Raw genomic sequence first — 26,508 nt, 5'->3', positions numbered from 1 at the left:
GTCAATGCTTTCAGGTTGGCAGTTGCCTTTAACGTGATGTGCAGAAGTGGACAATAATCCTGGGGACCCATAATTCTCAGGTTTGAGGTCTTTTCTCTGTGGGCATTCCATTGCTTTGGAAAAGAATCCTCTTGTTACTTACATAATGGGTATATTAGTTTGCTAGGGCTGTCATAACAAAATACCATGGACCATGTGGCTTAAACAGCAGAAATGTATTTATTTACAGTTTTAGAGCCTGCAAGTCCAAGATAATGGCGTTGGCAGGTTTTGGTTTCTCCTGAAGCCTTACTCTTTGGCCAGCATAAGGTCATCTTCTCACTGTGTCCTCTCATAGCCTTTCTTCTGAGTGCGTGTATCTCTGGTGTTCCTTCCTCTTCTTATAAATACTGGCCTATTGGATTAGGACCCACCCTAATGGTCTCATTTTAAATTAATTACCTCTTTTTTAGGGCCCCATCTCCAAATACATTCACATTCTGACGTACTGGGAATTAGGACTTCAACATATGAATTTGGGGGAGGATACTTTTCAGTCCGTAACGGTGGGTAGATAGACATCTGTCAGTCTGCCAATAAGAAGAGGGTTTTAAAGTGTGAGATCAACTGTTGGGTCAAGAGCAAGATTTCTTAAATTTGGCACTTCTAACATTTTGGGTTACATAATTCTTTGTTGTAGGACCTGTCCTGTGCATGGAAGGATGGTTAGTAGCATCCCTGACTTCTACTCACTAGATGCCAGTCATGACAACCAAGTATCTTTAGACATTGACAAATGTCCCTGGGCAGTAGGGCAAAATTCCTACCCAGTTGAGAATCAATCTGTGGCTTTCTCTATTTTAGGAAGTCTAAGGGCAGAATATAGATGAGTATGGATGGTCAGTGCACTATATGTAAATTAAAGGCTCTCCTACCTCACCTTTATTATAAATTATAAATGATAAAACTGAGACTTTGAGAGAAGAAGTAATTTGCACACAGTTGCATCTAACAGTAGTGGAAAAGACAGGATTGGAATCCAGTTCAGTTGACTCCTAGTCTCGTGCCCTTTCCACGAACTCAACTTTTCTGCTTCAGCATGATTTGTTCTCTTCAGAGAGATTTCTCCTCTTTAAAGGAAGAAGTCCCCAACAGATTATCTGGATTCCTTGAATTAATAAACTCTAGTAACAGCAAAAGCTTTTGGGAGGAACCCTTTACCTCAAACTTTTGCATGTTTTAAAAAAGAAATTAAACTCTGATCTCAGTAAGAAACTGCTTTAAACTGGGAGGTTGAGAGTAGATGGCTACTGTGTTCTATCCTCTATTAAATGATTACAGATAAAATACCGACTTCATTCATTCATTCGTGTATTATTTATTTCCTCCAACTCTCTGGCTGAGGACAAGCATTGCAGTGTGTGTGTGTGTGTGTGTGTGTGTGTGTGTCCGCACACACACTGAGTGCCTGCCTGTATTTGTGTATTGTGGGTGTGCGTGATGTCTGTGCATTTCTATGTGGCATGTGTATGTATGCATACACATTGGGTGCACTAAATTTGGGTTTGCTCAAAAAGGAATAAACAGAATTTTATCAGAATAGTCCAGAGTATAGCAGTATTACCCAGTGCTTCCTCTAAGGACAGCACACACTCATTTGGTGTTGCTGATTTTTCATCCTTAGCATCCACAAAGCACTCTGAGATCTCTTCTAACACCTTGACAGATGGTGATTTGACCCCCAACCCCCCATCACCCAATTTGGGCTGACAGTATTGGCAGCCTGCTGCCTGGAGGACTTCTGCTGCCCATCAAAGTCAGCTCTGATGAGGCTTTGAAGACACACACGTGTCAGGTGTGAAAGAGCTTCACAAGTGGGCCCAGACCTTCTAATCTTACTCCCAGGAGGGGCCAAGAACTGCCCACTGGAGCCCATGACCTTGACCTTGACCAGCTGAAGACACTGAATCCTGGGCTTGGGAGCAGAAAGAATGCTGTGGACTGTGAGTCTCCAGGGATCCAAGAGAGAGAGAGAGAGAGAGAGAGAGATGATTGGAGACCAATCTGAAGGGGAAAGTGAAGTCTGGGATGAAGGAGGGCAGGGTTCAGTCACTCTTTTGTTACCATATGGGAAAATTTGTTTCATTTCTTCAAATATTATAAATTCTATGATAGAAGAGACTCCTCCATATTCTTTTCCCATGTCCGCCATAGGGCCCAGCAGAAAGTGTCTGAATACTAGTTGAGTGATACGTGTATTCCATTCTCTGTTTCAGTAGTACTTACACATGGGGGTTTCATTCATTCATGTATTCAGCAAATACTTAGTGCCTACTTTGTGCCAAGGATTGTCTTAATTCTGGATTACAACAATGAGCAAAACAGACAAAAATCCTTGCCTTTTGGGGAGACAACAAATAAATCTGATAATTAAGATAGAATGTGAACACTAAAGAGGACAAATAGGGGGGGTTCCATGTATGTGGGAAGGATGGGTTAAAATTTTAGATAGAGTGGTCAAAGAAGGCCTCAGTGATGATCTGTGTGAAGACCTGAAAGACCTTGGGGAAGAGAGGAGAGGTGCTTTCTGTTTAGATCATTTTGTAGGACTCAGCACATCACTTACAAAGTGGGTGTTTTGTTTGTTTTTTTATGAAACATCTTCACCTCTCACAGGAATCAGTGTTCTCTTGCTTCTGCCTTCGGCCAATCCTTGCACCTACACACTGGGTTCTATCTTTCCTATCTCCTAGAAATGCTTTTACTCATCAGTATGGAACTCACCTTCCTATGGGCTCAGGTTGAAACTTGCTTTAGGGTCTTCCTTCTTAGTACACAAACAAACAAACAAACAAACAAACAATGAAATTCCCTTCCTGAACATTGTATTTACCTCTGCCTATCACTTTATTCTCTTCTCTCTTTTATGGCAAAACTTATTGAGAAAATGGTCCTGATTTACTGTCTTGACTTTGGCTTCTCAACCCATTGTTAGATGGCTTTCCTCCAAACCATTAAAATTCTACTTGTGAGGGTCACTATGCAGATTAAAAAGCCAGTTGCTCAGCCTCAGACCACCTTTCTAGACTCTCTTTTGGGATCCTGGGACCAGGAGTCTGCAAACTCCATTTGTCCTTTGTCATCTGGTTTCCACTGGGTGTTGCTGAGAGGGGACACTAGAGGGAGACTGTCAGGCAGGAGGAGGTGGAAAGGGTTTGTTCTTCCCCATTTGCGTGCTGTTTTGGTCAGCATCTCCCCAGAAACAGCCCCACACCTCAGATGGAGTTGTTGGCTCCAGTCCCCTGCTTCTGCCAGCACCCTCATGCCCTTCTCCTCAGAGGTCGCAGCCTCTGCTCTGCTGGGCCCATCCTTCAAGTTTCTAAGGCATCAGCTCTAGCTGAGTAGGCTCCCTCCCCTGAGTCCAAGCTCCCCAAGGCCCTTAAATGAGCTCCAGAGGTATCAGAAGCAGCTGGGCAGCACTCCCTCCTTTGAGGCCAGAGCCCAGCTCCATGGGGCCTCTGCTCCAAGGGCCTGGATTCGAATGGCTCCCACCTCTGCCTTTGTTTCCCTGGCCCTAGAGGAGGTGATTGCTTCCTGCAGTTAAAATCTCTGTGCTTTCTCAGTCTTCCCTTTTGCATTTTCAGCTCTTTAACCCCTGGATTTGGCTGCCAAAGCAAATGGATCTCTCTCCATCTTTTATATCAGGTAGCATTTTACCTTTCTGACGGCTCTCTCCTTCAAGAGCTCTCTTCCCTTCTGCCTCTTGAGACCATTCTTTCCTGGTTCTCCTTCTCACTCTTGAACTGCCCCTTCTCAGTCTCCCCCATGATCTCTGGCTACCCTTTAAATCTTGACTGTCCTGAGCTCCCTCCCTGGCTTCTCTTCTTACCCTGCACCATTCCAAGCCCTGGCTTCAACCTCTTGTTAAGGATTCCAGTTCTCCAGGCTTGTTCAGACTTCTCTCTAGAGCTCACACTCCTATTTACAATTGCTGGTTAGATCTTTCTTCTGAATATTTCACAGGCTCTTTAGTCTCAGTACTTTTCAAATAAATCTTGTCATCTTCTTATCCCAAACTGCTCTCCTGCTATGTTCACCATCTGCCCCATTGCCTAAGACAAAATGATAAGATCTGTTTGGGTTTCTCCCTCTGCCCTACATCCTGCCTTTACTTGCACTTAACGTTTCTTTAGGCTTTGACTTCCCTCTCAAGCTCCTGCCATAGTTCAGATAATGAGAGCTAACACACAGCACTTAATGTGTTCCAGAAGCCATACTAAGGACTTTGTATAGAACTCATTTAATCCTCACAGCAGTAATTCTATGGGGTAAGTCCATTTTTATCCCCATTTTGCCGACGAAGAAACTGAGGTATAGAAAATTTATGTGACCGACCCAGTCACTCAGCTAGTAAGTTACAGAGCTTAGATTTGAGTTCAAGAAGGTGGGCTCTTAACCATGCTGCACAACAGCCTCTCAAGCACCTTGGATGAATCCCCAGCTTGCCTGAATCAGTTTCCTTCTGTGGAGCTCTTCCCAAACCTTCCTCCTCCCCACTGTCAGAGTAGACTCCCTTCTTTGTACTTACAGACCCCACTTACCATAATTGTTGTTAACACGTCTTCCTTGATGAGCAGTGACTACTTCAAGGGCAGTGGGGATTTTACTTGTCCATTTTTCTCTCCAGCATGTAGTATGGGGGCTAAGACATAGTAGAAGCTCAGTAAATATTTTGGGGACTAGAAAGAATTATTTTCAGTACTCTTTGGCCAGTTGAGTTCAGTGGTTAGAACCTGAATTGGGGTCTTCCTCTGGGCATATGTTTGTCAGCTGAGGGACACACCCCCAGGGACAGTCACTTATGTCAGAGTGAATTTGGCAAGGTGATCTTGGTTGCCTGACAGTCCCTGCCTGACAGAATAATATAAGAAAACTTTCACAAAACAGTGTGATCTGCTCTTGGCTTTGAAAATTCTACCAAATGGTGGGGAAATAAGAAGCAAGACTCACGGCAAAGGCAGCATGCTAATCAGCTCCGTGTGTCTTATCTCATGTTGTAAGAAAAAAGAATCATGCAAATGTTGTATAATTGTTTGTCTTCATTATGTGAGCTTGTTCCTCACTTCATTATGCACAGAATTTGCAAGTTGCTTTCTGCCTTCCTCCCATTTCAAATAGCTGATTTGAAATTTCAGGAGAGGTACATATTAATTAGCAGGCCTCCATATAGCAAATATTAATTTAGAAACTGGTGTGAAGCATAAACATCAACATAACAGCCATTATAGAATGAGAAATGATATAAATGTTTTCAAGGTCCAGATAGATGGGAGGTTGTAATCTATTTTGAAGATCTGGATAAACACATTTTTTTTTTTAGTAGATTGTCCCCCTTGCTCCTGGGGATGACAGCAAAGGGTGGATGGAATGGGATGTTCAGCATGGTTTATATAGAAGAGGTGTGAGGATTAAAATTAAGGAGGAAAAAACAAGAGCAAACAGCAAATAACTATGGATAATACCTAGGTAAGTTTCCAAGGATGTTCCCATTGAGCCCAGATGTTTTAGTTACTGTTCTTTTGAGTGTAATGAACACAGGCAGTGATATTCCTCATAATCACACCTTGTGGTTAGTGCCAAAGAAGGAGACAAACCAGGAGCATGGGGTAAATATGGGGCCTGTTCCTTCAAAACCATGTGTCCTACCTCAACCCTCCCTAGAGCTCCTGGGAGGCCTGAATAAGAAAGGGGGAGGAAAGAACAGAGAAACTCTTTGGGGATCCCAGCACCCCTTCATATATTAGCTGGGAGACACCAGCCAACTTACTTGCCCATTCTGAGCCTCTGGTTCTTCATCTACAGACCGTATATAATAACATCTACTTTTTAACAAGGTTCCAATGAAGATTAGAGATAAGGAAGGTAGAGACTTCTAGAAGAAGCATAAAAAGGAGACACTTTCCTTGACCAAAAGGGAAGGAGCTGCAGTGGCTCAAAGGTCCAGATGAGAAGTCTCAGTGGCTAGTTTCTGAGAACCTGCTCAGCTCCTTTCATAGTACCCATCCACCCACAGAAGATTTCTGATAAAATCCCAACAGATACAAACATGGGTTGACATTTTTATATTTCATTAAAATCTCAAAGCCCCAGTTTTCAGCCACTGTTTATGTTTATCCTTATGTTTATTCATGACCCACTGAAGGTGCTCAGTGTTGAAGAGAACTGACATGGCTTCAGGGGCCCTGCCATTATTTTGGGGATGTGGTTGAGACTAGGATAGACACAAGGGCCCTTCTTTGAGCCATCCCCTTCTTGGTGCTCCCAACCCCATCCAACCAGTCTCACCACCCTGGCCCTATATCAAGGAGGCCACCTGTGTATATGGGAATGGACATCTCAGTGGCACTCTGCTTCAAGATCAAGAGCCTCCCCCACGATTAGACACAGAAATAGGAGCAGGGGGAAAATGACAGCTCTTTTACGGAACTCTAAATGACGTAGCTTCAGGAGGTTTGGTGAAAAGCCTACTCTTTGCCATCTTCCCCCACAAAAAGCCCTACGGAAAGTTCAAGCACCCAGGAAGGTGGCTTTTAAGAAAGCCGCTGAAGGAGCCAAATAAATATATTTATGCATTTTCTAAATTTAGACCAGTGGGGAGAGACATACTATTTATAAGTGCTTGAAAGGTGTAAACATTGTGGAGGTAAGAGGAAGCTGAAGGGGTGCACAAGAAACTGTATCTCAGAATATTTGATGGAACAGGATGAACATGCAATTATTAAAGAAATGATATTTGGAAGAGGCCTGTCAGTCTAGGGCTGGCCTCCTGGGAAGACGTGAAGGCAGCTGCACCTATGCTGTCCCCAATGCCTCCCTCCGGCTGAAGAAGGGGGTGGAGGGGTCATCTGGGGATTGAGGCAGGAAAACAGATGAGTAAAAGAAGATTTTTCAAAATTGTGATGAATGATTATTTTTTATTGCCTAACCTTAGAGCAGAAACTAAGAATGAACAATAGTAAGGTCATCCAAGAACATTTAGGGTGTGGAGAAAAAAATGGACTCTCAGCTACCTTGATGCAAGTGGCCATCCAGGTCAAATTTGGAGAACCTGGCAGGTCTGTAGCAGCCTGTGGGGCAATGGAGCTCCCACTGGGAAGTGAAGGACTCACTGATCTTAGTATAGAAAAGGGATGTTTATATTCTTGTATTTTATTTTTTATTAGGAATTTTATTGTTGTCTTTAACCCCTCCTTATAATGTAAAATTCCCCCTTGAGTACACCTAGTTTCAGTTAAATGGATAAATGATTAAGTTAAGAACAGAAGTTTCAACCCAGAAATAATCCTTAAGTGAGCAGACATTTACCAAATAGAGTGACATCAGCCAAACAGATATTTCCCAGCTCAAAATTATGCTATTCTGAAGTAAAAGTGTATCTTTGAGAAGACAAGGAGGAACCTGAAATGCATAGTGGAAGAAGTCAGTTTGAAAAGGCTGCAGACTGTGTGATTGCAACTATATGTCATTCTGGAACAGGCAAAGCATAAGGGCAGTAAAGCGATCAGGGATTGGAGGTAGAGGGGGAGGGAGGAAGGCATGAATAGGTGGTGCATAAGGGATGTTTAGGGCTGTGAAATGACTCTGTGTGACGCTGTCATGGTGGATACATGACATTATACATTTGTCAAAACTCACAGAATATACAACACAAAGAGTGAACCTTAACGTAAACTGTAGCTTTACATTAGTAATAATGTAATAGTAATGTAATTAGTAATAATGTAATTAGTAATAACGTATCAACATTATTGGCACATCAGTTGTAACAAATGTAGCATCCCAGTGCAAGATATTAGTAGTAATGGGGGAAAACTTAGGTGGAGGGAGAGAGTACATGGGAGTTCCTTGTACTTCCTGCTCACTTCTTTCTGTAAACCTAAAACTGCTCTTAAAAAACAAAAATTGTTGATTAAAAATTTTTTTCTTTTTGAAAGAACTTTTTCAAGTTTATTTATTTTTGAGAGACAGGGAGAGACAGAGGGTGAGCAGGGGAGGGGCAGAAAGGGAGGGAGACACAGAATCTGAAGCAGGCTCCAGGCTTTGTCAACACTCGAACCCACGAACCGAACCGTGAGATCATGATCTGAGCCAAAGTGGACGCTTAACCGACTGAGCCACCCAGGCGCACCCCCCCCCCCCAAATTTTCTTTTTCTAAATCATCTGGGTGGCTGAAAAACCTCCGGTATTAGAAAAAGAACATCTCAGTGATTACATTTATTTTATTTCATTAATAAACATAAGCCTAGTAAATACTGAGCTAATGCTAGGCTCTGAGGAGCTGAGATTAAATAGAATCACTGCCTTCAGCAGTAGCAGTAACCGCATCATTAGCCCACAACAGAAATAACTAATGTTTATTGACTGCTTCTTCTGTTTTAGGCCCTGAATTCACTCTCATTTAATTCCATAACCCTAAGAGGGGCAAATAAAGAAAGTTACGTTTTATATTGGCTTGACAAATAAGGAAATAAGTTTTGGAAATTTAAATAACTTGCCCAAGGTCACCCACCTAGGAAATAATAGAGTCAAAACTGTATTGAGGTAATCTGACAACTGCCGTACAGAACTCTAGGGTATATCCCCACAGGAACACGGAGCCAGGTGTTCTATTTGCAAGGCTGCTTTGAAGAGTTTTGTTCTTCTTAGGGAAATCTCCAGGTAAAGAGAACAGATTCCATTATGAACAGGAATCTGATATGGTTCTGCCTCAAAAAGCTGCGTAACTCTTTTTACAGAAGAAATCTATCAGATTATATAATTGTATTTCTCCATTCAAATTTGAAAGATCCCTTTATTGCAATTATTGTTGTTGCTGCGAAGAGTACATTAGCACAAGACAGAACTTTACAGCTATTGAGACTTAAACTACAAGGAAAACAAATTGGAAAATGAGGTGAGGCTCAAGTATGTATCTATATTTAACTTTATATGAATAAGAGGAGCATTAAACTTCACCGCCGCTTGAGGCCATTAAAATCTTTTTCATTATCCTGGGAACACTATTGCTCAGATCACTTCTAAAATTCATGGAAAAGAGAACAGTGACTGTGGCAAATGAGACAGATCCTTTCTTTCCCACACACAGGTTTCATATAGCCATCCTTTCAAGAGTTTGTTGACTCACAGTTGTGAGACCACCTTGAATTAATGTCCTCTTAAGTAGGACATAGTCAATCTAACAACCAAGCAAACACCACATGTAAGTAGTGTACTAGGAGTTACGGGCTACAAGGTGGGAAGAAATCTCAAAAAGAACGAGAACACAGATGAACAAGCACATACACATAAGAAAAATAACTGTAGCTCTCATAATGAAAGCTAGCATCACATTTCCCACAAATGGATGATGGAAGCCTTGGAGATGAAAAGAGCTTGCAGCAAAGTTCAAAAAAGGTCTACACCCACAATGAGAAACAGCATCTTTGAAATCCACAGCTGCTAAAGGTTGGCTACTTGTCATCTCTGTCCATCCTTATGGTCCTCACTGCCTACTACTTCTTGAGTGACTGAGTTTTTGTGTGTGTGTGTGTGTGTGTGTGTGAAAAACCCAGTATCACCCATTACAATCAGTTTTGTCTAGGACACTAATGCCTTTTCACACTCAAAGAAGTTCCTCCTTTGCAAGGTAGGCCCACAGATTTTGACTGGGCTAAATTACTGTAGAGACCAAGTCCTTCTCCTCACCAGGAAGTGTACTTGACCATTTATGGGTGGTGAGAGAGAGCTCTACAGCTCTTTCCCAGGTGACCCTTCCCAGGGCAGGTAATCCTGAGAAGCATTGGAAATGGCATTTCCCCATACCCTGAAACCCTCTCTTCAAGGGTAAAAAAAAAAAAAAAAAAAAAAAAAAAAAAAAAAAAGTTATCTTTAAAGTTTCTTCCAGGAGTGGTAGAAAATAATGACTCAGTAGCTCTAATCATGGACTTTAATATGGATGCCAAAGAAAGTGTAGCTGGACTCCACATAAAATGCCTTGAGTTATTGTATCTCCCAACTAGTGCCACAATAAACTTGCTTTGTGGTCAAATAAGTCTGGGAAACACTGAAGACTTGAGGATTTACACTGCAGAAAAATTTTTAAATACTAGAAAATCCTGCATTAAAAAAATGTGTTTAACCTTTCTTTACATCCCCCTCCTCCGTCTTTCCCTATGGAACACCAGTAAATTCCTAGGAGAGTTCTTTGAGAAATCTTTCTTTAGAGTCAAGAGATGTTCATGAATATAAATACCTATGCAGGATGCTTGGTTGATGGATTTCTTTCTTATGACCAACCATTGTAAGATGATTAGTTCCTGCAAATTGCCCTTCGTGACAGAAAGTTCACACACATCTTCTCACTGCCCTCCATCCATTATCCGGAGCCTAAAACAGAAAATTCGATGTATTATGATGTAAATAGAAAGGTCAGTCCTGTCTATCAACACAAGGCCTTGTTAGAGAAGCAGAAACGTGCCCCTTTTCTGTTGCTCTGAGTCATCTCTCCAGGGTAACTAACTTCCTAACTTTTGGAAAAATAAAGGGATGTGTAACAAAATTCTTGCCATTTTCTGAGGAAGGGAGATGAAGCACACCATGATTCCTGGATGCTGAGAGAATTATTGACTGATGGGGAACTGAAAGGAAGCCCTGCCCCTATAAACCCCCAAACAGGAGTGTAGCTGCCCATGGGTAGTGTCCCAGGCTCCTGGAGCACTCATGGGAGACCCTGCCATTGTCTTGTACAGCTCCTGTCATCACTGGCATGTGATGTTCATGCTACAGAGACCCAGTGTTAATGACCTGAAGACCATAATTCATTTGTCTGCCTCCATGCCCCTCCAATCTACTCTCCAACACTGTGTTCAGAGAAGTCTTTCCAAAACACATATGTGTTTACCTCCCCTCCCTCTGAGATTCCATCAAAGTGGTAGTATAAACCCAAAATGATAGACTAGGATGAGGACTATATGCAGGTAAGAGGGCTTAACAAACTTCTGAAATAAGTGGAGCAGAGAGGATGAAGGGTCTGCAAAGGGGGTAGCTGAGGAAGGAGAACACAGAAAATGGGAGTGGTGTCTGAGGAAGAAGGTAAGGAAGCTATTGCAGAGGCACACAAAAGAACAGGCAGCTGAGGAAGGATCCCACCTACAGAACCAAGGAGGGGCTCAGGACTTAGAAATTCCAAGTATCACCAAAGGCAAGAAGGAGAAAAGGGGTCAAAATAGGGAGGATACTTGAAGGTCTATATTTGGAAGAGTCAAGCCCTCTAGCAACATTTCTCATCCCTTGTGGAGAATGTTGAACATCCAAACATCTACCTGTTAGGCAAAAAGAAAAGAAACATTTGCAACGTATGTTATTATTGGCCAAATTGCATCCCCCCAACATTCCTATCTTAAAGTCCTAACCCCCAGTACCTCAGAATGTGACTGTATTTGGAGATAGGGCCTTTAAAGAGGTACTTAAGGTAAAATGAGGTTGTATGGGGTCCAGTATGACCCCAGTCCTTATGAGAAGATGGGATTAAGAGAGACGTGCACAGAGGAAAGGCCATGCGAAGGCACAGGGAGAAGACTGCCATCTGCAAGGCGAGGAAATGAGCCTCAGAAGAAACTGACCCTGCCGACACCTTAATCTTGGACTTACAGCCTCCAGAGACATGAGAAAATACGTTTTTGTTTGTTTCAACCACCCAGTCTGTGGCACTTCATGTTGGCAACTCTAACAGACTAATACCTGTATTTTCCTTAACTGAAATTGAATAGCTCCAGATAAAAGTTCTCTGTAATTTGACACTGATTGGTGACTGTTTCACTATCTGATCGCCCTAAGAGGTAGGCTGCTTGGTGACAAGATCCTTGTTCTTCACGGAGAGTTCCCGGTAAGCTTTGTATCACCTAATTATTTAAAAAAAAATTTTTTTTTAATTTAATGTTTATTTTTGAGAGAAAGAGAGAGACAGAGCATGAGTAGGGAAGGGGCAGAGAAAGAGGGAGGCACAAAACCCAAAGCAGACTCCAGGCTGTCAACACAGAGCCCACTGGGGGGCTTGAACTCACAAGCTGTGAGATCACGATCGGAGCCAATATCGGTGCTCAACTGACTGAGCCATCCAGACACCCCTTAAAAATATTTTTTAATGTTTATTTATTATTTTTGAGAGAGAGAGACAGAGCATGAGCAGGGGAGGGGCAGAGAGAGAGGGAAACACAGAATCCGAAGCAGATTTCAGGCTCCGAGTTGTCAGCACAGAGCCCAATGGGGGGCTTGAACTCATAAGCTATGAGATCATGACCTGAGCCGAAGTTGGTCGCTCAACTGACTGAGCCATCCAGGCGCCCCTGTATCACCAAATTCTTAAATATGAGAGCGCCACCATTTATACATAGTTTACCTTAAGAGATTTAAGGATAGTCTCCAACATAAAATAGAGAAACCAAGAAAATACATTTTTTAAAATGACCGTGGATGGAACAGATAATTCAGGGAAAGAAGGTTAATGTTTCCTACTTAATACTCTTAAAGAAATTTGAGAAACAGTTAAATTATACAGCAAAAATAAGAGCTATGAACAAAGGATGGAGAAAGAATAAAAAGCCTGGAAGTTGAATATATGTTGTAAAATAAATTTAATTGAAGAACCGTAGGATATTTAAGGCCCTCCCAGAAAGTAGAACACAAAAGAAAGAGCCCTAAAAGGAGAGAATATAATAAACATAGAGGGCCAGCAGAGGGGGAACATCTTATAATAGAAGTCCCAGAAAGAGGGGTGCCTGGGTGGCTCAGTCGGTTGAGCGTCTGACTTAGGCTCAGGTCATGATATTGCAGTTGGTGGGTTTGAGCCCTGGGTTGGACTCTGTGCTGGCAGCTCAGAGCCTGGAGCCTGCTTCAGATTCTGTCTCCATCTCTCTGCCTCTCCCCTGCTCGTGTTCTCTCTGTCTCTCTGTCTCTGTCTCTCTGCCTCTGTCTCTCTGTCTCTCTCTCTCTCAAAAACAAACAAACAAAGAAAAAAACAAAAAAAAAAAAAATGAAGTCCCAGAAAGAAAGAGCAGAAAGTGGAGGAAATTATCATAGAAGTTAGTAATGCAAGAAATTTTCCTACACTTGAAGAGCAAGAATCTCCAAATTAAAATGGATAAGTAAAGAAAGACCCAATAGCATTGTGAAATTTCAGAACGTCAACGACAAAGACAAAATACTAAAGTCTTCAAGTGAGAATGAGAGAGGGAAAAGGGTCCTATAAAGAAATGAGAATCAGAATGACATTGGATTTCTCATCAGCAACATTGGATGATAAAACACAGGGAACAGATTTGTCACGATTGAGAATCTAAAAGAAAAATGGGAACAAAATTAAGTCAGTAATTCTAGGAAATTCTAGTAATTCTAGGAAAAATCAGACCGAATATAAAAAAAAAAAGGTGATTTGGTATTATAAAACAAAGGCAAGGAAATGTAATCAAAGTCTATGACTTTTTTATTCAGTGAACAATTTTTACACAGTCAATAATTACAAACTGTATTGCTTTTTAACTTTTAGATCAATCTATAGTAAAAATACAGAAGACTTAATGATTATAAAAGTATTAACATGGACAATCTAGAAGTGAGACGAGTATTAACATGGACAATCTACAGATGAGAAAGCCTGGTAGATCAAGGTGCAGAAAGCTATGTGAAAAGCTGAAGTGATACTAATATTCTCATTTACAGTCTGGAGGGTTAAGAGATGTTGTTTATATTTGAAGTATCAGGAAATGATTCTGTGGATGTACTTAAAGGTACAAGGGTCAGATGTAGATGAAAAATTAAAAAGCAGGTCATTAGGATGGTGATCTACAATGAGGAATGAATAGAAATTGTGGTACATCTCCTTGTAGTCAATAAAATGGGTATCATTTAGATACAGAAACATGTCTGAGATATTTTAAATGAAAAAAAAATAAATATAAAATTTTAGTTATAAAATGTTCATCTAGTTATTTCTTGATGATAGGCTTATAGGTCATTTTCTATACATTCATTCAACAAGTTTTCTATATAGTTCATCCATTTAGAAGGTTTATTGATTATCAGCTGTATGTTTCAGCACTATGCTAGGGGCTGGGAGTAATGAATATGGAAGTTTATAATACTCAAGTCTCTGCCACACAGCTTATAGTCCAGCAAGAAAGATACATATTGTACAAGTAACGATTTGAAAATGTGAGCTTTATGGTGCACCTGGGTGCCTCAGTTGGTTAAGCGACTGAATTAAGCTGAGGTCATGATCTCATGTTTCATGAGTTCGAGTCCCACGTCGGGGTCTGTGCTGACCGCTCAGAGCCTGGAGCCTGCTTCATATTCTGTGTCTCCCTCTCTCTCTCTGCCCTTCCCCCTCTTGTGCTCTGTCTCTTTCTCAAAAATAAATAAAAAAATAAAATAAAATGTGAGCTTTATGGATGGAAGACAATCATGATGTTAGGAGAGCATTGAGCACAAGTCCTAAACCTAATCTAGGAACATGGAAAAGATTGCTTCAACCAACTTCTTTTAAGTTTTAAATGAGAGAGATTTGTTTTGTTTTTGTTTTTGTTTTTTTTTTAAAGCAGAGATTCAGGGGCGCCTGGGTGGCGCAGTCGGTTAAGCGTCCGGCTTCAGCCAGGTCACGATCTCACGGTCCGTGAGTTCGAGCCCGGCGTCAGGCTCTGGGCTGACGGCTCGGAGCCTGGAGCCTGTTTCCGATTCTGTGTCTCCCTCTCTCTCTGCCCCTCCCCTGTTCATGCTCTGTCTCTCTCTGTCCCAAAAATAAATAAAAACGTTGAAAAAAAATTAAAAAAAAAATAAATAAAAGCAGAGATTCAAAGATAGGAACATATTGTTATCTCAGTTACATAAATGCATGTGCTCAGGAAAAATTCTCAAGGGAAACAGTAAAACCTTAACTGAGATTATATTTAGATTCTGGAATCTGAGGAATTTTGTATTCTTCTTTATACGTTTATGATTTTTCCCAAGTTTTCTGCTAAGTGGATGAATGGCTGTGATAATAAAAGTTATTGTTACCGGTGAGGCAGTTACATATTTGTGCTTGGAGATCCGTTCCCTCGTACTGCCTATGGAAGCCGAAGGCAGTTACTAATCTATCTGAAGCACAATTACAGTTGCCAAAACATCTGTCTACCTACTAGGCATTTCTTTCTTTCTTTTTTTTTTTTTTCCAACGTTTATTTATTTTTGGGACAGAGAGAGACAGAGCATGAACAGGGGAGGGGCAGAGAGAGAGGGAGACACAGAATCGGAAACAGGCTCCGGGCTCCGAGCCATCAGCCCAGAGCCCGACGCGGGGCTCGAACTCACGGACCGCGAGATCGTGACCTGGCTGAAGTCGGACCCTCAACCGACTGCGCCACCCAGGCGCCCCACCTTAGGCATTTCTAAAGGCTGTCACTGGAGATGGTAGATTCGTTTCAACAAATATTCCAGTTAGCAAACTTAGAGACTTTGTTTGCATTTTGCTAACAGAAGCACATATTGGGATACTCCTCAAAAGTGCAAGGAGATGCAGATGACAGGAATAAGCCAAGCAGTGACCTATTATTTCTGATACTTCTTTGTTTATTGGGCTACTGTGTCATGCCTCTAAAAATTTAACTATACCCTATAGTATGTTTTTATTGAAAAAATGTGGTTTAAAATGTAAAGTAATCCTTGTTTTTATGCCCATGTTCCTTGGGTTGTGTTTCTGGGTTCTAAAAGCATTTAGATTAGTTTTCCGTGACTACTTTCAAGAAGTTATTCCTACATCTGTCAGTGGTAATTTTTATGGACTTGGACATTAAGTGTACTGCACATATACGTCCTTTGCCTTACATTATGTCTTCAGTCGCACGTGTATATCATTACTTTGAGAACCACATAACGATATTTTATCCAAAGATCTTTTTTCTCCAACATGAACTAAGGTGGAAAATCAAATTAATGTATCTTAAGTTGGCAATATATATAAAAACCTCATGTTATAACTACAAGATTCAGCTGAAAGGTAAATTGCAGTGTGTGCACCCAGAGATTTAAAATCAGGTTCCAGGGGCGCCTGGGTGGCTCAGTCAGTTAAGTGGCCAACTTCGGCTCGAGTCGTGATCTCGTGGTCCGTGAGTTCGAGCCCCGCGTTGGGCTCTGTGCTGATAGCTCGGAGCCTGGAGCCTGCTTCTGTTTCTGTGTCTCCCTCTCTCTCTGCCCCTCCCCCATTCGCGCTGTCTCTCTGCCTTTCAGGGATGAATAAATGTTAAAAAATAAAAAAAAAAAAATAAAATAAAATCATGTTCCAGGTTAGGGCGCCTGGGTGGCTCAGTCGGTTGAGTGACTAACTTTGGCTCAGGTCATGATCTCACGGTTTGTGAGTTTGAGCCCCGAGTCCGGCTCTGTGCTGACAATTCAGAGCCTGGAGCCTGCTTCAGATTCTGTGTCTCCCTCTCTCTCTGCCCCTCCCCCACTCATGCTCTGTCTCTCTCTGTCTCAGAAATAAATAAACATTAAAAAATTTTTAATATAAAATCACGTTCCAGGGGCATCAGCACTTACAGAAAATCTCCTGTGTTCTCATTCCTTAGGAGATTTATTAATATAAGGAAAGGGTAGGAATGGTGTATAAATGCATCACTTTATCTAACTTCATCTTCTTCTGTTTGTTTCTGTGTCTCTGCTAGAAAGGGGGGCGGGTTTCCAAAGGGTATTGTTATATTATGGAAATAGTACAGTCTGCTAGTCCAAAGAACTGGGTTCTGATTCTGACTTTACCATTAATCAGTTAAGTCACTTAACTTCTCTGGTTCTCATTTAAACAAATGATCTCTCTTAAAAACTGAGAATAAACTGAGGGTTGATGGGGGGTGGGAGGGAGGGGAAAGCGGGTGATGGGCATTGAGAAGGGCACCTGTTGGGATGAGCACTGGGTGTTGTATGGAAACCAATTTGACAATAGATTTCATATGAAAAAAATAAAAGATTTAAAAAGGAAAAAAAATAAACCAATGATCTCTTCAAGTCATTTCTAATGTAAATGTTCAGTGATTTGATGAGATCTAACTTTTGGATAAATTGTGGAGAGTAAAGGCTACTGTGCACAGTTCCTGCTCCTCTGGGATCCAGACCTTTTGTCGTCACCCCTATTCAGAGCCACTTTGTCCTCTACCAACTACCTACTTCAGGAAAATCTCACAGCAAGGATTCAACAGTGATGAGGGAGCTATAATAAAACAACATCCTCCATATGGCCCAAAGGAGAGAGGTCTTAAGGGGTATGGGTTTAGAGTCCAAAACATGTGTCTTCTCTGGAGGGAGCTCTCAGGCCTCCCCAGCTAAATTCATGCTCTTATCCTTTTCCTAGTTCTTCTTCTGAATCCATTTACCTGAACAATTTCTTCCAAATCTACTTTCAACTCCAGATTGATATCTAAGCTGATTCTGCCAATGGGGACAGTGAAGGGGTCATAAAGGAAAGTAAGCAAAAAAGTCAATATCCATTCAAAGGGGGGGGGAAAGCCCACAATAACAAAAACCAAGGTTTTGTATGCCCCCTACCAACATAAAACACTGCTTTCCTATAGAAGCTCAACCATTTTCTATAATTCTGATTTTCTTTTAACAATCTGCATCTTTCCTAGAAGACACATTTTTTTGTTCTCTTATGTACATTCCATATAAAAGTACATTCCATAGCACAATGAGCAACTATGGGCTGAATTCTCTGGAAACTGCCATCATTTCTCTTTCTACCTTCCTTTTGTTTCTAAGAGCAGTTGTGAATTAGTATAGACCCAAAATAGGAGTTGAAATATGTATTGCATCATTTGTCATGTAGCTACAAAGGAAGCAGCAGAGCTAACCAGAAATGAGCAATGGGAGATTTCTGATAAACAACTCTGATGGTTATCTATAAGCTGAATTAAATCATAGACACCAGAGTTTGGAATTGCATTTTGAATGGCAAAATTAGAGGTAATTGCCTCCCACTTATATGATAGTGTCAATTTAATGTGGAATTTGAGTATGGTTTCACAGACTTATCATTCCATTTTGTGTTAGTGCAGAGAACATTTATTTACTTATCAGGCTTCCATGGAGCACGTTTAAATTTCGAAAAAGAAATGATTTAAAAAAAAACAAACAAACACCTGGGTGTCCTGATATGGATACCATAATGGATGTTGATAGTATTTAGAAGTAAAATGAATGAGATTACCTTTTTACAGACTCAGTATTCATCAGTGAAAATATGCAAATGATGAATTCAGCCTTGTTATCAGGCAGTTTACGCCTCTCCCAATATAGAACAGGAAGTTAGAATGGATTCTTCTCTCATTGGGTTTTCATCAAGTAGACCAAATGAAGATTGTGTAACTCATGCACCTTTGGCTTGTCCTTTCTCTAATTTGGGAACAGAAAAATCAACAATTAATTTTGGATTCTGACAGAGACAAAGGAGGAGCAGTGAGGTTCTGGGGGAATTTAAAATCTTGCTGCATCCCCAACTGACCCTGGCTTGGGCCCCTTCATCATGGAAGCAGCTCCTGCCAATCATTTAAAAGACTTGAGTCTTGTTTCAAGAGACTTATTGGTCTTGGTTCTGCAAACTCACAATTCCTTTATTTACTCTTGGGAAGAAAACGCAGGTAGAAGCTTAAAAGCTGGATGTCCCTGCACTTCCATCTCCTTGTTCATCATCCTTAACCAGGCAGAAAGGTGATGGGACAGTTTGTCTCTAGCAAAAGGATATGTTTAGATGCTGAGGTGTTTCCAGAGACAACTGGTCAGAGAAGTCAGGGGGAGAGAAAAAAGCGGGATCCAGATCCCCTGTAACTGCTTGCTGCTTTCCCCACAGGACTCTGCATTGATAGACCTCCTGTCCCATACTCTTCCCTTCCCCTCTCATTCGATGTCTCTTTTCTGACCCTAAATTTCACCTTTCATAGTAAGAGGTCAGTATGTTTTCATACTTGGGAAATCTCATTCAAGAATTTTTGTCAATGGACAAGTCATAAGAAGCCCTTCCATTTTAGGGCTCGTTGACGTCACCAAGGAGGCGATAAATATCTGTTGATATAATTGGATGTGAGATTCAGTGTTGAGATAGCAAAACTCTGCCCCTCGTTCTCTGGCAGGGCCCTATGATTTATGCAGGAGCAGAGGCAGCACGCAATCGAGCTGTCAAGAGAGCGTCAGCTTATTAGGCAAATGCTGCGTGGTTTCTGAAGAGGGTCGACGCTATAAAATCCCACTCCAGGCTCTGGTGTGGAGAAACTCAGAGCCCAAATCGGTTGAGAGACTGGAGAGAAGGAGAAGAGAAGAAAAAGAGAGTGAAGACAGAAAGGAAAAAAGAAGAAACCCCTTGAAAAAGCCCCGGAGACTTTCCTCTGCAGAGAGGCGGCAGCGCCCCACTCACCTGCAGAAGCACCTCAGAAGGTAGGGAGCGCCTAGACGGAAATGTGCCTCCAACTTTGCATTGCCTGGGCTGCCACGGTGTGCGAGGCCGAGCCAGGTGTCCCGGTGGGGCCGAATGTTGAGTGTGTGCGTGTATTTGCTGACTGTGCCTCAAGATTCTGATAGTAACTGGGATGTGTCAAAAGCAAAGTTAGACGGTTGCTAATCGTTTTTCAAACTGCCAGTTACTCGTCACTGGCGGTGTAGACGAGCCCCCACCTCCCCCGCCATCGATCCCGACCCCTGAGAGAAGGACTTCAGGGCTAGGATAGAGAAAGAGGAGAAGGAGGAGGAGGAGGAGGAGGAGGAGGAGGCAGTTCTCATTTGGGAGGACAACGCTGAAACATCCGGAAGGCGGGCGGGTATTTACAGCGGGTGAGATATGAAATTTGTAGATCTTCTCGAGAGCTCGGGGAATCAGTTTTGGGGATCGTTAGAAAGGGGACTCAGAGACCCTTCGAGGGTCTCAGAAGGAGAAGGGTCACTCCAGCCTGGCGTGGGGCTGAGTTTTGGTGCTGAGCCTTGTAGGCGTCCCCTTTCCTGCCCCGCCCCGCCCCCCAACTCTAGAAGTCCCAGTTCGGGCGCTTCAGCACCGCGGACAGTGCCTGCCCGAACGCCTAAGGCAGGTCCACGGGTGTAAGTGTAGGAAGACCCCCCAAGCGCACCTTCCGTTTGAGCTCAACTCTGACCAACTCTTTCTTTCTCTCTTCCCTCCTCTCATTCCGCTCTCCGCCCACCTCTGTGCCGCAGCGAGCGCCCCTAACATGCGGCTGCCGCTTCTCTTGTCCGCGGGCGTCCTGCTGGTGGCTTTCCTGCCCTGCCCGCCATGCAGGGCCCTCCTCAGCCGGGGACCCATCCCGCGCGCCCGGCAGGCCCCTCAGCAGCCCCAGCCCCTGGATTTCTCCCAGCTGCCGCCGCAGCCCCAGCAGCCCCAACAGCCACAGGCTCGGCCCATCCTGCTCCGCATGGGAGAGGAATATTTCCTCCGCCTGGGTAACCTCAACAAGAGCCCCGCTGCTCCCCTCTTGCCCGCCTCTTCACCTGTCTCTGGCGGCAGCGGCAGCCACCTTTCACCGGACGAAGCGGCCGCCAACTTTTTCCGAGCGTTGCTGCAGCAGCTGCCGCTGCCCCGGCGCCCGCTGCCGCTCGACAGCCCCGCAGGTCCGGCTGAGCACGGAGCCGAGAACGCCCTCGGCAGCCGCCAGGAGACACTCGAGAGGCAGAGGCGATCCGAGGAACCTCCCATCTCGCTGGATCTCACCTTCCACCTCCTCCGAGAAGTCTTGGAAATGGCCAGGGCTGAGCAGTTAGCGCAGCAAGCTCACAGCAACAGGAAACTGATGGAGATTATTGGGAAATAAAACTGTGCGTTTGGCCGAAAGGATGCAGTATTTAGCACGCAAAAAAATAATAAAAAAAAATCAAATACAGTATTCTGTACCATAGCGTTGCTCTGATACCATTTGTTTATTTATTTTTTTTATAGCTTGAAGCCTAGACGATGTATAGCAAGAGAGCCTATACTCCTTAATTAGCATGCACAAAGTGTATTCACACACAGTAACAGCAGCAAAACGTTATTTGTATTGTCTACTTTTAGTTTCCATTTCCAGGTGTCTTTAATGGTGTTTAGAAAGTATGGACCCAGAATGAAATGTTTTGAAGCAGGCAGAAGTCACTCAATTTATTTTGTTGTGGTCTGAGCCAAAGAGAGTGTCATTCTCTTGGATAGGTGAAACAAAATCTGTAAGCTCTTTGAATCAACCTTTCCTTGTAAACGTTTCAGTAATAAAAACATCTTACCAATCATTGGTCAATTTGGTTGTGTAAGAGAATGTCGAACATTTATATTTTTAATAAAAGCTGCAAAGGTAATCATGACTTTATTTTTTCCTTTTCAGTATTCATAGGAGTAAAACTTCCAGCCCCTGGCTTCCTTCGACCTGACAGCAGCACAAGAAGTGCTGAAAACTCTTTGCATTAATTTCCTACTAAAAATACAAACATATGTCAAGTGGCTTACACAGATACTGCAGTCGCCTTGGACTCATCTGTGTACCTCAGGTTACTCCTCTGAGGTTAAGTTAAATAATTTGGGAAGTTGCTTCCAGCTCTAAGACTTGGTAGTTCTATGAATGGTAGATCAATTCATAATAGAAATAACATTTAACCCTGATTAACTATAAGATGTTAAATAATTGGAAAGGGCAGGGAAGGAGGAAAGGAAAAGAGAAATGTTGAGGCAGGGCATTCCTCCAAACTCTAGGGCCAACATGCTGCCTTTTTTTTTTTTTTTTTTTTTTTTTTTGGTATGAGAAAGTCTCACTTTATGAAGCTACTACATTAGCACCATAAAATATACTTCTTCTATGCTATTTGCCAGTGCCTACTTCTAATAGGAGAAACTCAATAGTTTCTACACTTAAATATAATGCTGTGAAATGGCACTTGGGAAACTTTTTATATAAAAAGTATTTTGACTTTAATAACTTCACAAGTGTGCTTCTCATTTATGTCTATACCAATCTTAGTTTAATTCTTAAGGATACAAATTATCTCTAGCATTTCTAAAATGGAACAGGTGCAGCCAATTAGTTTTATAATGCATTTATCTTTGGTAGTTGAGTTACAACTTACAGAAATTCAATTGAATGTTTAATACTTCAAAATTAATTTGGATGTCTGTAGATGCTTCTTCCCTTGGGACCCCTTAAATACACTTGACTGATGTATTAATAAGATAACATGAAACACTGAATAAGTCATTATAAGACTAAGTTGTTAAAAACAGCATTTATTTAAGAGTTCATACAGAATAAAGTTATACTTATGTTTTGAAAGAGGCATCATGGTGGGACAAATAAAGCATGATTTAAATATACATGTATTTTATATGTGTATTGTATGTGTACATATATTTAAATACATGCAGTTATTCTATAGTTCACCAGGTTGGTGCCTCAGTAGATACATAAGGAAAGTAGACAATTGCTGATGGAAATTCTTTTTCAATTTAATTGCTTGATATCTGCACATCTAACTAAGATTAGAAAAAATGTCACAAGAAATGTCCCAGGCCTTCAGCCTTCTGGACTATGGAAATATCACCAGAGTTAAAGAACATTTCTGGATATATGAGTGACATCTGTTATGGAAATGAGGAAACCTTTGTAAAATGTTTCATATCTTTGGTCAATGATTTACCTTTTGTCCATATATTGATAAATCAGTCACTTCTGAATTAACACTGAATTTCACTGACCAACTGCACGGTTAAAGAAGAAAGAATAAGAGCTACTATGATATAATAACAAAAGCCAATGCCTATTAGAGACAAGAGTGTAGTGTATACTTTTTCAACACTTGCCACTTGTTACAGACACACGCACACATATCACACCTACATACTCTTTATAATGTTTCCCACACAATAAAAGATTTTCATAAGATCAAGTTTTTTTTTTTTCCAATGCTTTCAGCAACTATGTTTTTCAAAATTGTTTTCCCTCTGGAAAGTCATCTGGAATTAAAGGGGTTTTTGTTTTGTTTTGGTTTGGTTTTTTGCAGAAATTCTGTTCAGAGGTCCCTTTCATCACCTGCATTGTATTAATTTCATCTAGGTTCCCTGCTGCTGGTGTGCATCTCAGCCAGGCAGACAGAGGGCAACAGTTGGAATGAACATCATTCGTTCAGGGAGTTCAACCAGGAAAAGGAGAAGACGTGGCGAGCTGGCTCAGAATCAGCTCCATTCCCACTCCCCGAAGCTGCAGCCTGTACCTGGAGGGGAGGGTCCTCAAATCCAGTCTGCAATAGAAGAAAATCTGAATCAGAGGAAGAAGAGCCTAGTCCTTTTGGGTTCGTCCAGTCACTTTTCTACTTAGGAGAAAGGATAATAATAATAATTATTATACAGGGCATAATTATTATTAGGGATAGAAAGCAAGCTCAGGCCCTCTTGGCTGTGGCCAAGAGTCCTGAAAGTAACTCACGCTCATGATCCAAAAAGGGGCAGCAATGATGCATGCAGTGGAGGGAAGTTCTTGGGAAAGAGTCCAGGCTATTCTTTTTTTTTTTTTAAGTTCACTTATACATAATTTACTGAGGTAAAAGTGGCATTGAACTAATAGGAATTTGGATTTAGAAATGTCTGCAGCATACAACATGATGGCTATAGTTAATACTGCTGTATGACATATTTGAAAGTTGTTAAGAGAGTAGATCCTAAGAGTTCTCCTCACAAGGGAAAAAAAAACCACAAAGGAAAAAAACATTTTTTTTTCTTTTTGGCACCTCTATGAGATGATGGATGTTAACTAAACTTTTGGTGGTAATCATTTCATAATATATGTAAGTCAAATTATTTATACCTTAAACTTATACAGTGCTGTATATTACATATGTAAATAGTATAATTTTTGCAATGCTGCAGACTTAGTTTTGAGCAAATCATGAATGAAAGGACTTTTTTTCTCTAGGTAATAAAATCTAATAACATAAAATTTTATTTTTTATATAGCCATCTCTTTAAAAGGTACCTATCTTTTATAGATACCAGACAGATACAGCTGTGATTTTTGAAGTAATTGATCAATCTAACCGTGTAAATGAAATTTATTTCTGTTGTTTTAAGCTTAAAAAATAACAATGAAATGGGGGACAATTATAAAGCAGTCTTGCTGAAATGCAATGTGATGTATAAACTCAAACTCCGTACATTTAAAAGTACTCTGACAAACACAGTTCTTCCTAGAACTACTGAAGATGGGCTAATATATTCTGATGACTTCACTGGTAAAATTATCCCACTGGGTTAGAATGCCACTGATTTCAAAGCAATGAGGTAGGCACATGCATTCAACTCTGAAGCCCCGAGTGATTTTATGAAGCTGCTACATGAATGGACACTAGCTGGCATGACAAAGCAGAACTTTGGTAAGTATAGTGTTTTGTTGCCACTTAAAATAGTTTTGAGTGAAAAATGAGTATTTTTCCTACACCTTCCCAGATTTTACCCTAAATATAAGTTTGGGGGTAACGTTTCAAGTTTAATAAATTTGTCCCAGGTCCTTGAGATTATCCTTCCCACTGCCATGTTGTTCCTCAATAGAAAGTTTCAAAGGGCCGGGGTGCCTGGGTGGCTCAGTCAGTTAAGTGACTGACTTTGGCTCAGGTCAGGATCTCAAGGTTCCTGAGTTCAAGCTCCGCATGGGCCTCTGTGCTATTAGTACAGAGCCTGCTTCAGATCCTCTGTCCTCCCCTCCCCCCACTCTCTGTCCCTTCCCTGCTCTCTTTCTCTCAAAAATAAACATTTTTTTTAAAAGAAGAAAGTTTAAGGGGTGCCTGGGTGGCTCAGTCGGTTAAGCGTCTGACTTCGGCTCAGGTCATGATCTCACGGTCCGTGGGCTCGAGCCCCGTGTCGGGCTCTGTGCTGACAGCTCAGAGCCTGGAGCCTGCTTCAGATTCTGTGTCTCCCTCTCTCCCTGACCCTCCCCCATTCATGCTCTGTCTCTCTCTGTCTCAAAAATAAATAAACATTAAAAAAAAATTTAAAAAAAAAGAAAGTTTAAAAGGGCCATGAAATCATACTAGATACAGTAGAATAAAACTTATGCATGTAGTTTTCCATGAAGGAATAGTTGACACGTCAAATGAAATTGGACTATTGAACAAGGGCTGCTATTATGTTATTAGATTCTGTTGGTAATAGGTTAGATACCTCAGTGTCCTTCAAGTTGATGTGGAAAAAACAACATCCAGACAGAATTCTGTGCCTATTTATGTACCTCAAACTCTTCTCTTCCCTACCGTAGTCACCTTACTCTAATCCTAAAAACAAAAAGCCCATACCAAACTAAAACAAAACCAACAAAAAACAACAACAACAAAAACCCAAACCAAATGATCTGGGCGTATCAATTGTTCTGTAAAAGATCAGATGATTTCTAAGCATCCTTTAGGTGTGAATACTGAATTTTGCCTAAACAGACCATCAGTGTTCATGTTGTAGCCTCTTTTCCTTGAAAGCAATCCTGAATCTAGAGGAATCTTCCATGACAGCTGTTCTGAAATATCTAAAGGGCAAAACTAGTTGGGTAAGGTATTTTCTGTATAGGGATATAATCTTCGCAAAACTTCTGGTAGCTAACAAACCATTTGGTACTGCTTTGGGATTTGTATGTATTTTTATACTTTTCTGTACTTGAGATTAAAATCTATCTTCCATTTAAACCGTTCTAGCTGTTACTACCTAACAACCTTCAAAACTTGGTATCACGTAGTTTGGTTTGTTGCTTTTACATCCCCATGTTTTCATGCAGTTAGTAGATTTTCCTCTAAACAATATGGACAGATGATACCTATCAGAGAAGAAAGGCCAGTGTCAGAGTGGGTGCCAAAAGCAGAGATTTATCCTGAGTATTTTTAGATGATTATACCATCCCCTTGGTCTTGTTTATGTAAACTTGAGGACCCACCAACCATCTCAGCAAAGTTCTGTGCCAAGAGGTTTAGCCTGGTTTTGATTCCCAGACTAACCACTTCCTAGCTGTATGACTTGGACAAGTCAGTCAACCTCTCTAAGCCCTTAGTGTTTTCTTTTGTAAAACAGAGATGAGACCCTATCTCACAAGGCTGTCGTAAGTACTGAATAAATAAATACACCCAAAGCACTTTGTACATACCTCACTTATATTAAGTGCTTTAAAAATGTGTTTCCTTCCTTCCTTCCTTCCTTCCTTCCTTCCTTCCTTCCTTCCTTCCTTCCTTCCTTCCCCCCCCCTTTCTTTCTTCCTTCCTCTCATCCTCCCTCCCTCCCTCCTTTCTTTCTTTTTTCTTACATTAGTAAAGAGCCTCCTCTACCATGCGGAATTGCCTGGGACTTCTTATGAGGAACTATACACAGCAGCAATGACCCTCAGTAAGGAAAGACAATTATATTTGCAATGCTCATCTTTTCAGAATTGGATATTATTTATAGGATTTAATTCCTGTGGCATATTGTAATAATGATTACCTATGACCCTGTT

General features: G+C 41.5%; 2 protein-coding genes and 1 long non-coding RNA gene across 7 annotated transcripts in view; 1 reads left to right on the top strand and 2 right to left on the bottom strand.

Moving 5' to 3' along the window:
* On the bottom strand, positions 1 to 19,236 carry LOC109496022. Its single transcript, XR_002739651.2, has 5 exons — positions 18,246 to 19,236; positions 10,272 to 10,405; positions 4,581 to 4,681; positions 2,764 to 2,806; positions 1 to 569 (listed from the first exon to the last, which is right to left on the bottom strand). It is a non-coding gene; the product is annotated as an uncharacterized LOC109496022 (long non-coding RNA).
* CRH (corticotropin releasing hormone) lies at positions 19,171 to 21,358 on the top strand. 2 transcript variants are annotated; one of them, XM_019822565.2, is made up of 2 exons: positions 19,171 to 19,465; positions 20,234 to 21,358. In XM_019822565.2, exon 2 carries the CDS (start codon positions 20,248 to 20,250, stop codon positions 20,842 to 20,844), a length of 597 nt encoding a protein of 198 aa, XP_019678124.1. In that variant the 5' UTR covers positions 19,171 to 19,465; positions 20,234 to 20,247; the 3' UTR covers positions 20,845 to 21,358.
* Positions 21,359 to 22,257: 899 nt separating this feature from the next.
* Positions 22,258 to 26,508, bottom strand: part of TRIM55 (tripartite motif containing 55) — a 44,658-nt gene continuing 40,407 nt past the window's right edge. For all 4 annotated transcript variants that reach the window (XM_006943243.4, XM_003999853.5, XM_006943244.4 and 1 more), the window contains one exon: positions 22,258 to 23,287. In XM_006943243.4, the coding sequence (XP_006943305.2) occupies positions 23,277 to 23,287 (11 nt within the window). In that variant the 3' untranslated portion in view covers positions 22,258 to 23,276. The remainder of the gene's footprint in view (positions 23,288 to 26,508) is intronic.

This window comes from Felis catus, chromosome F2 (genome assembly GCF_018350175.1).
Source record: "Felis catus isolate Fca126 chromosome F2, F.catus_Fca126_mat1.0, whole genome shotgun sequence".
Classification (NCBI taxonomy): Eukaryota; Metazoa; Chordata; class Mammalia; order Carnivora; family Felidae; genus Felis; species Felis catus.
This window is presented reverse-complemented; position numbering and strand designations above follow the sequence as displayed.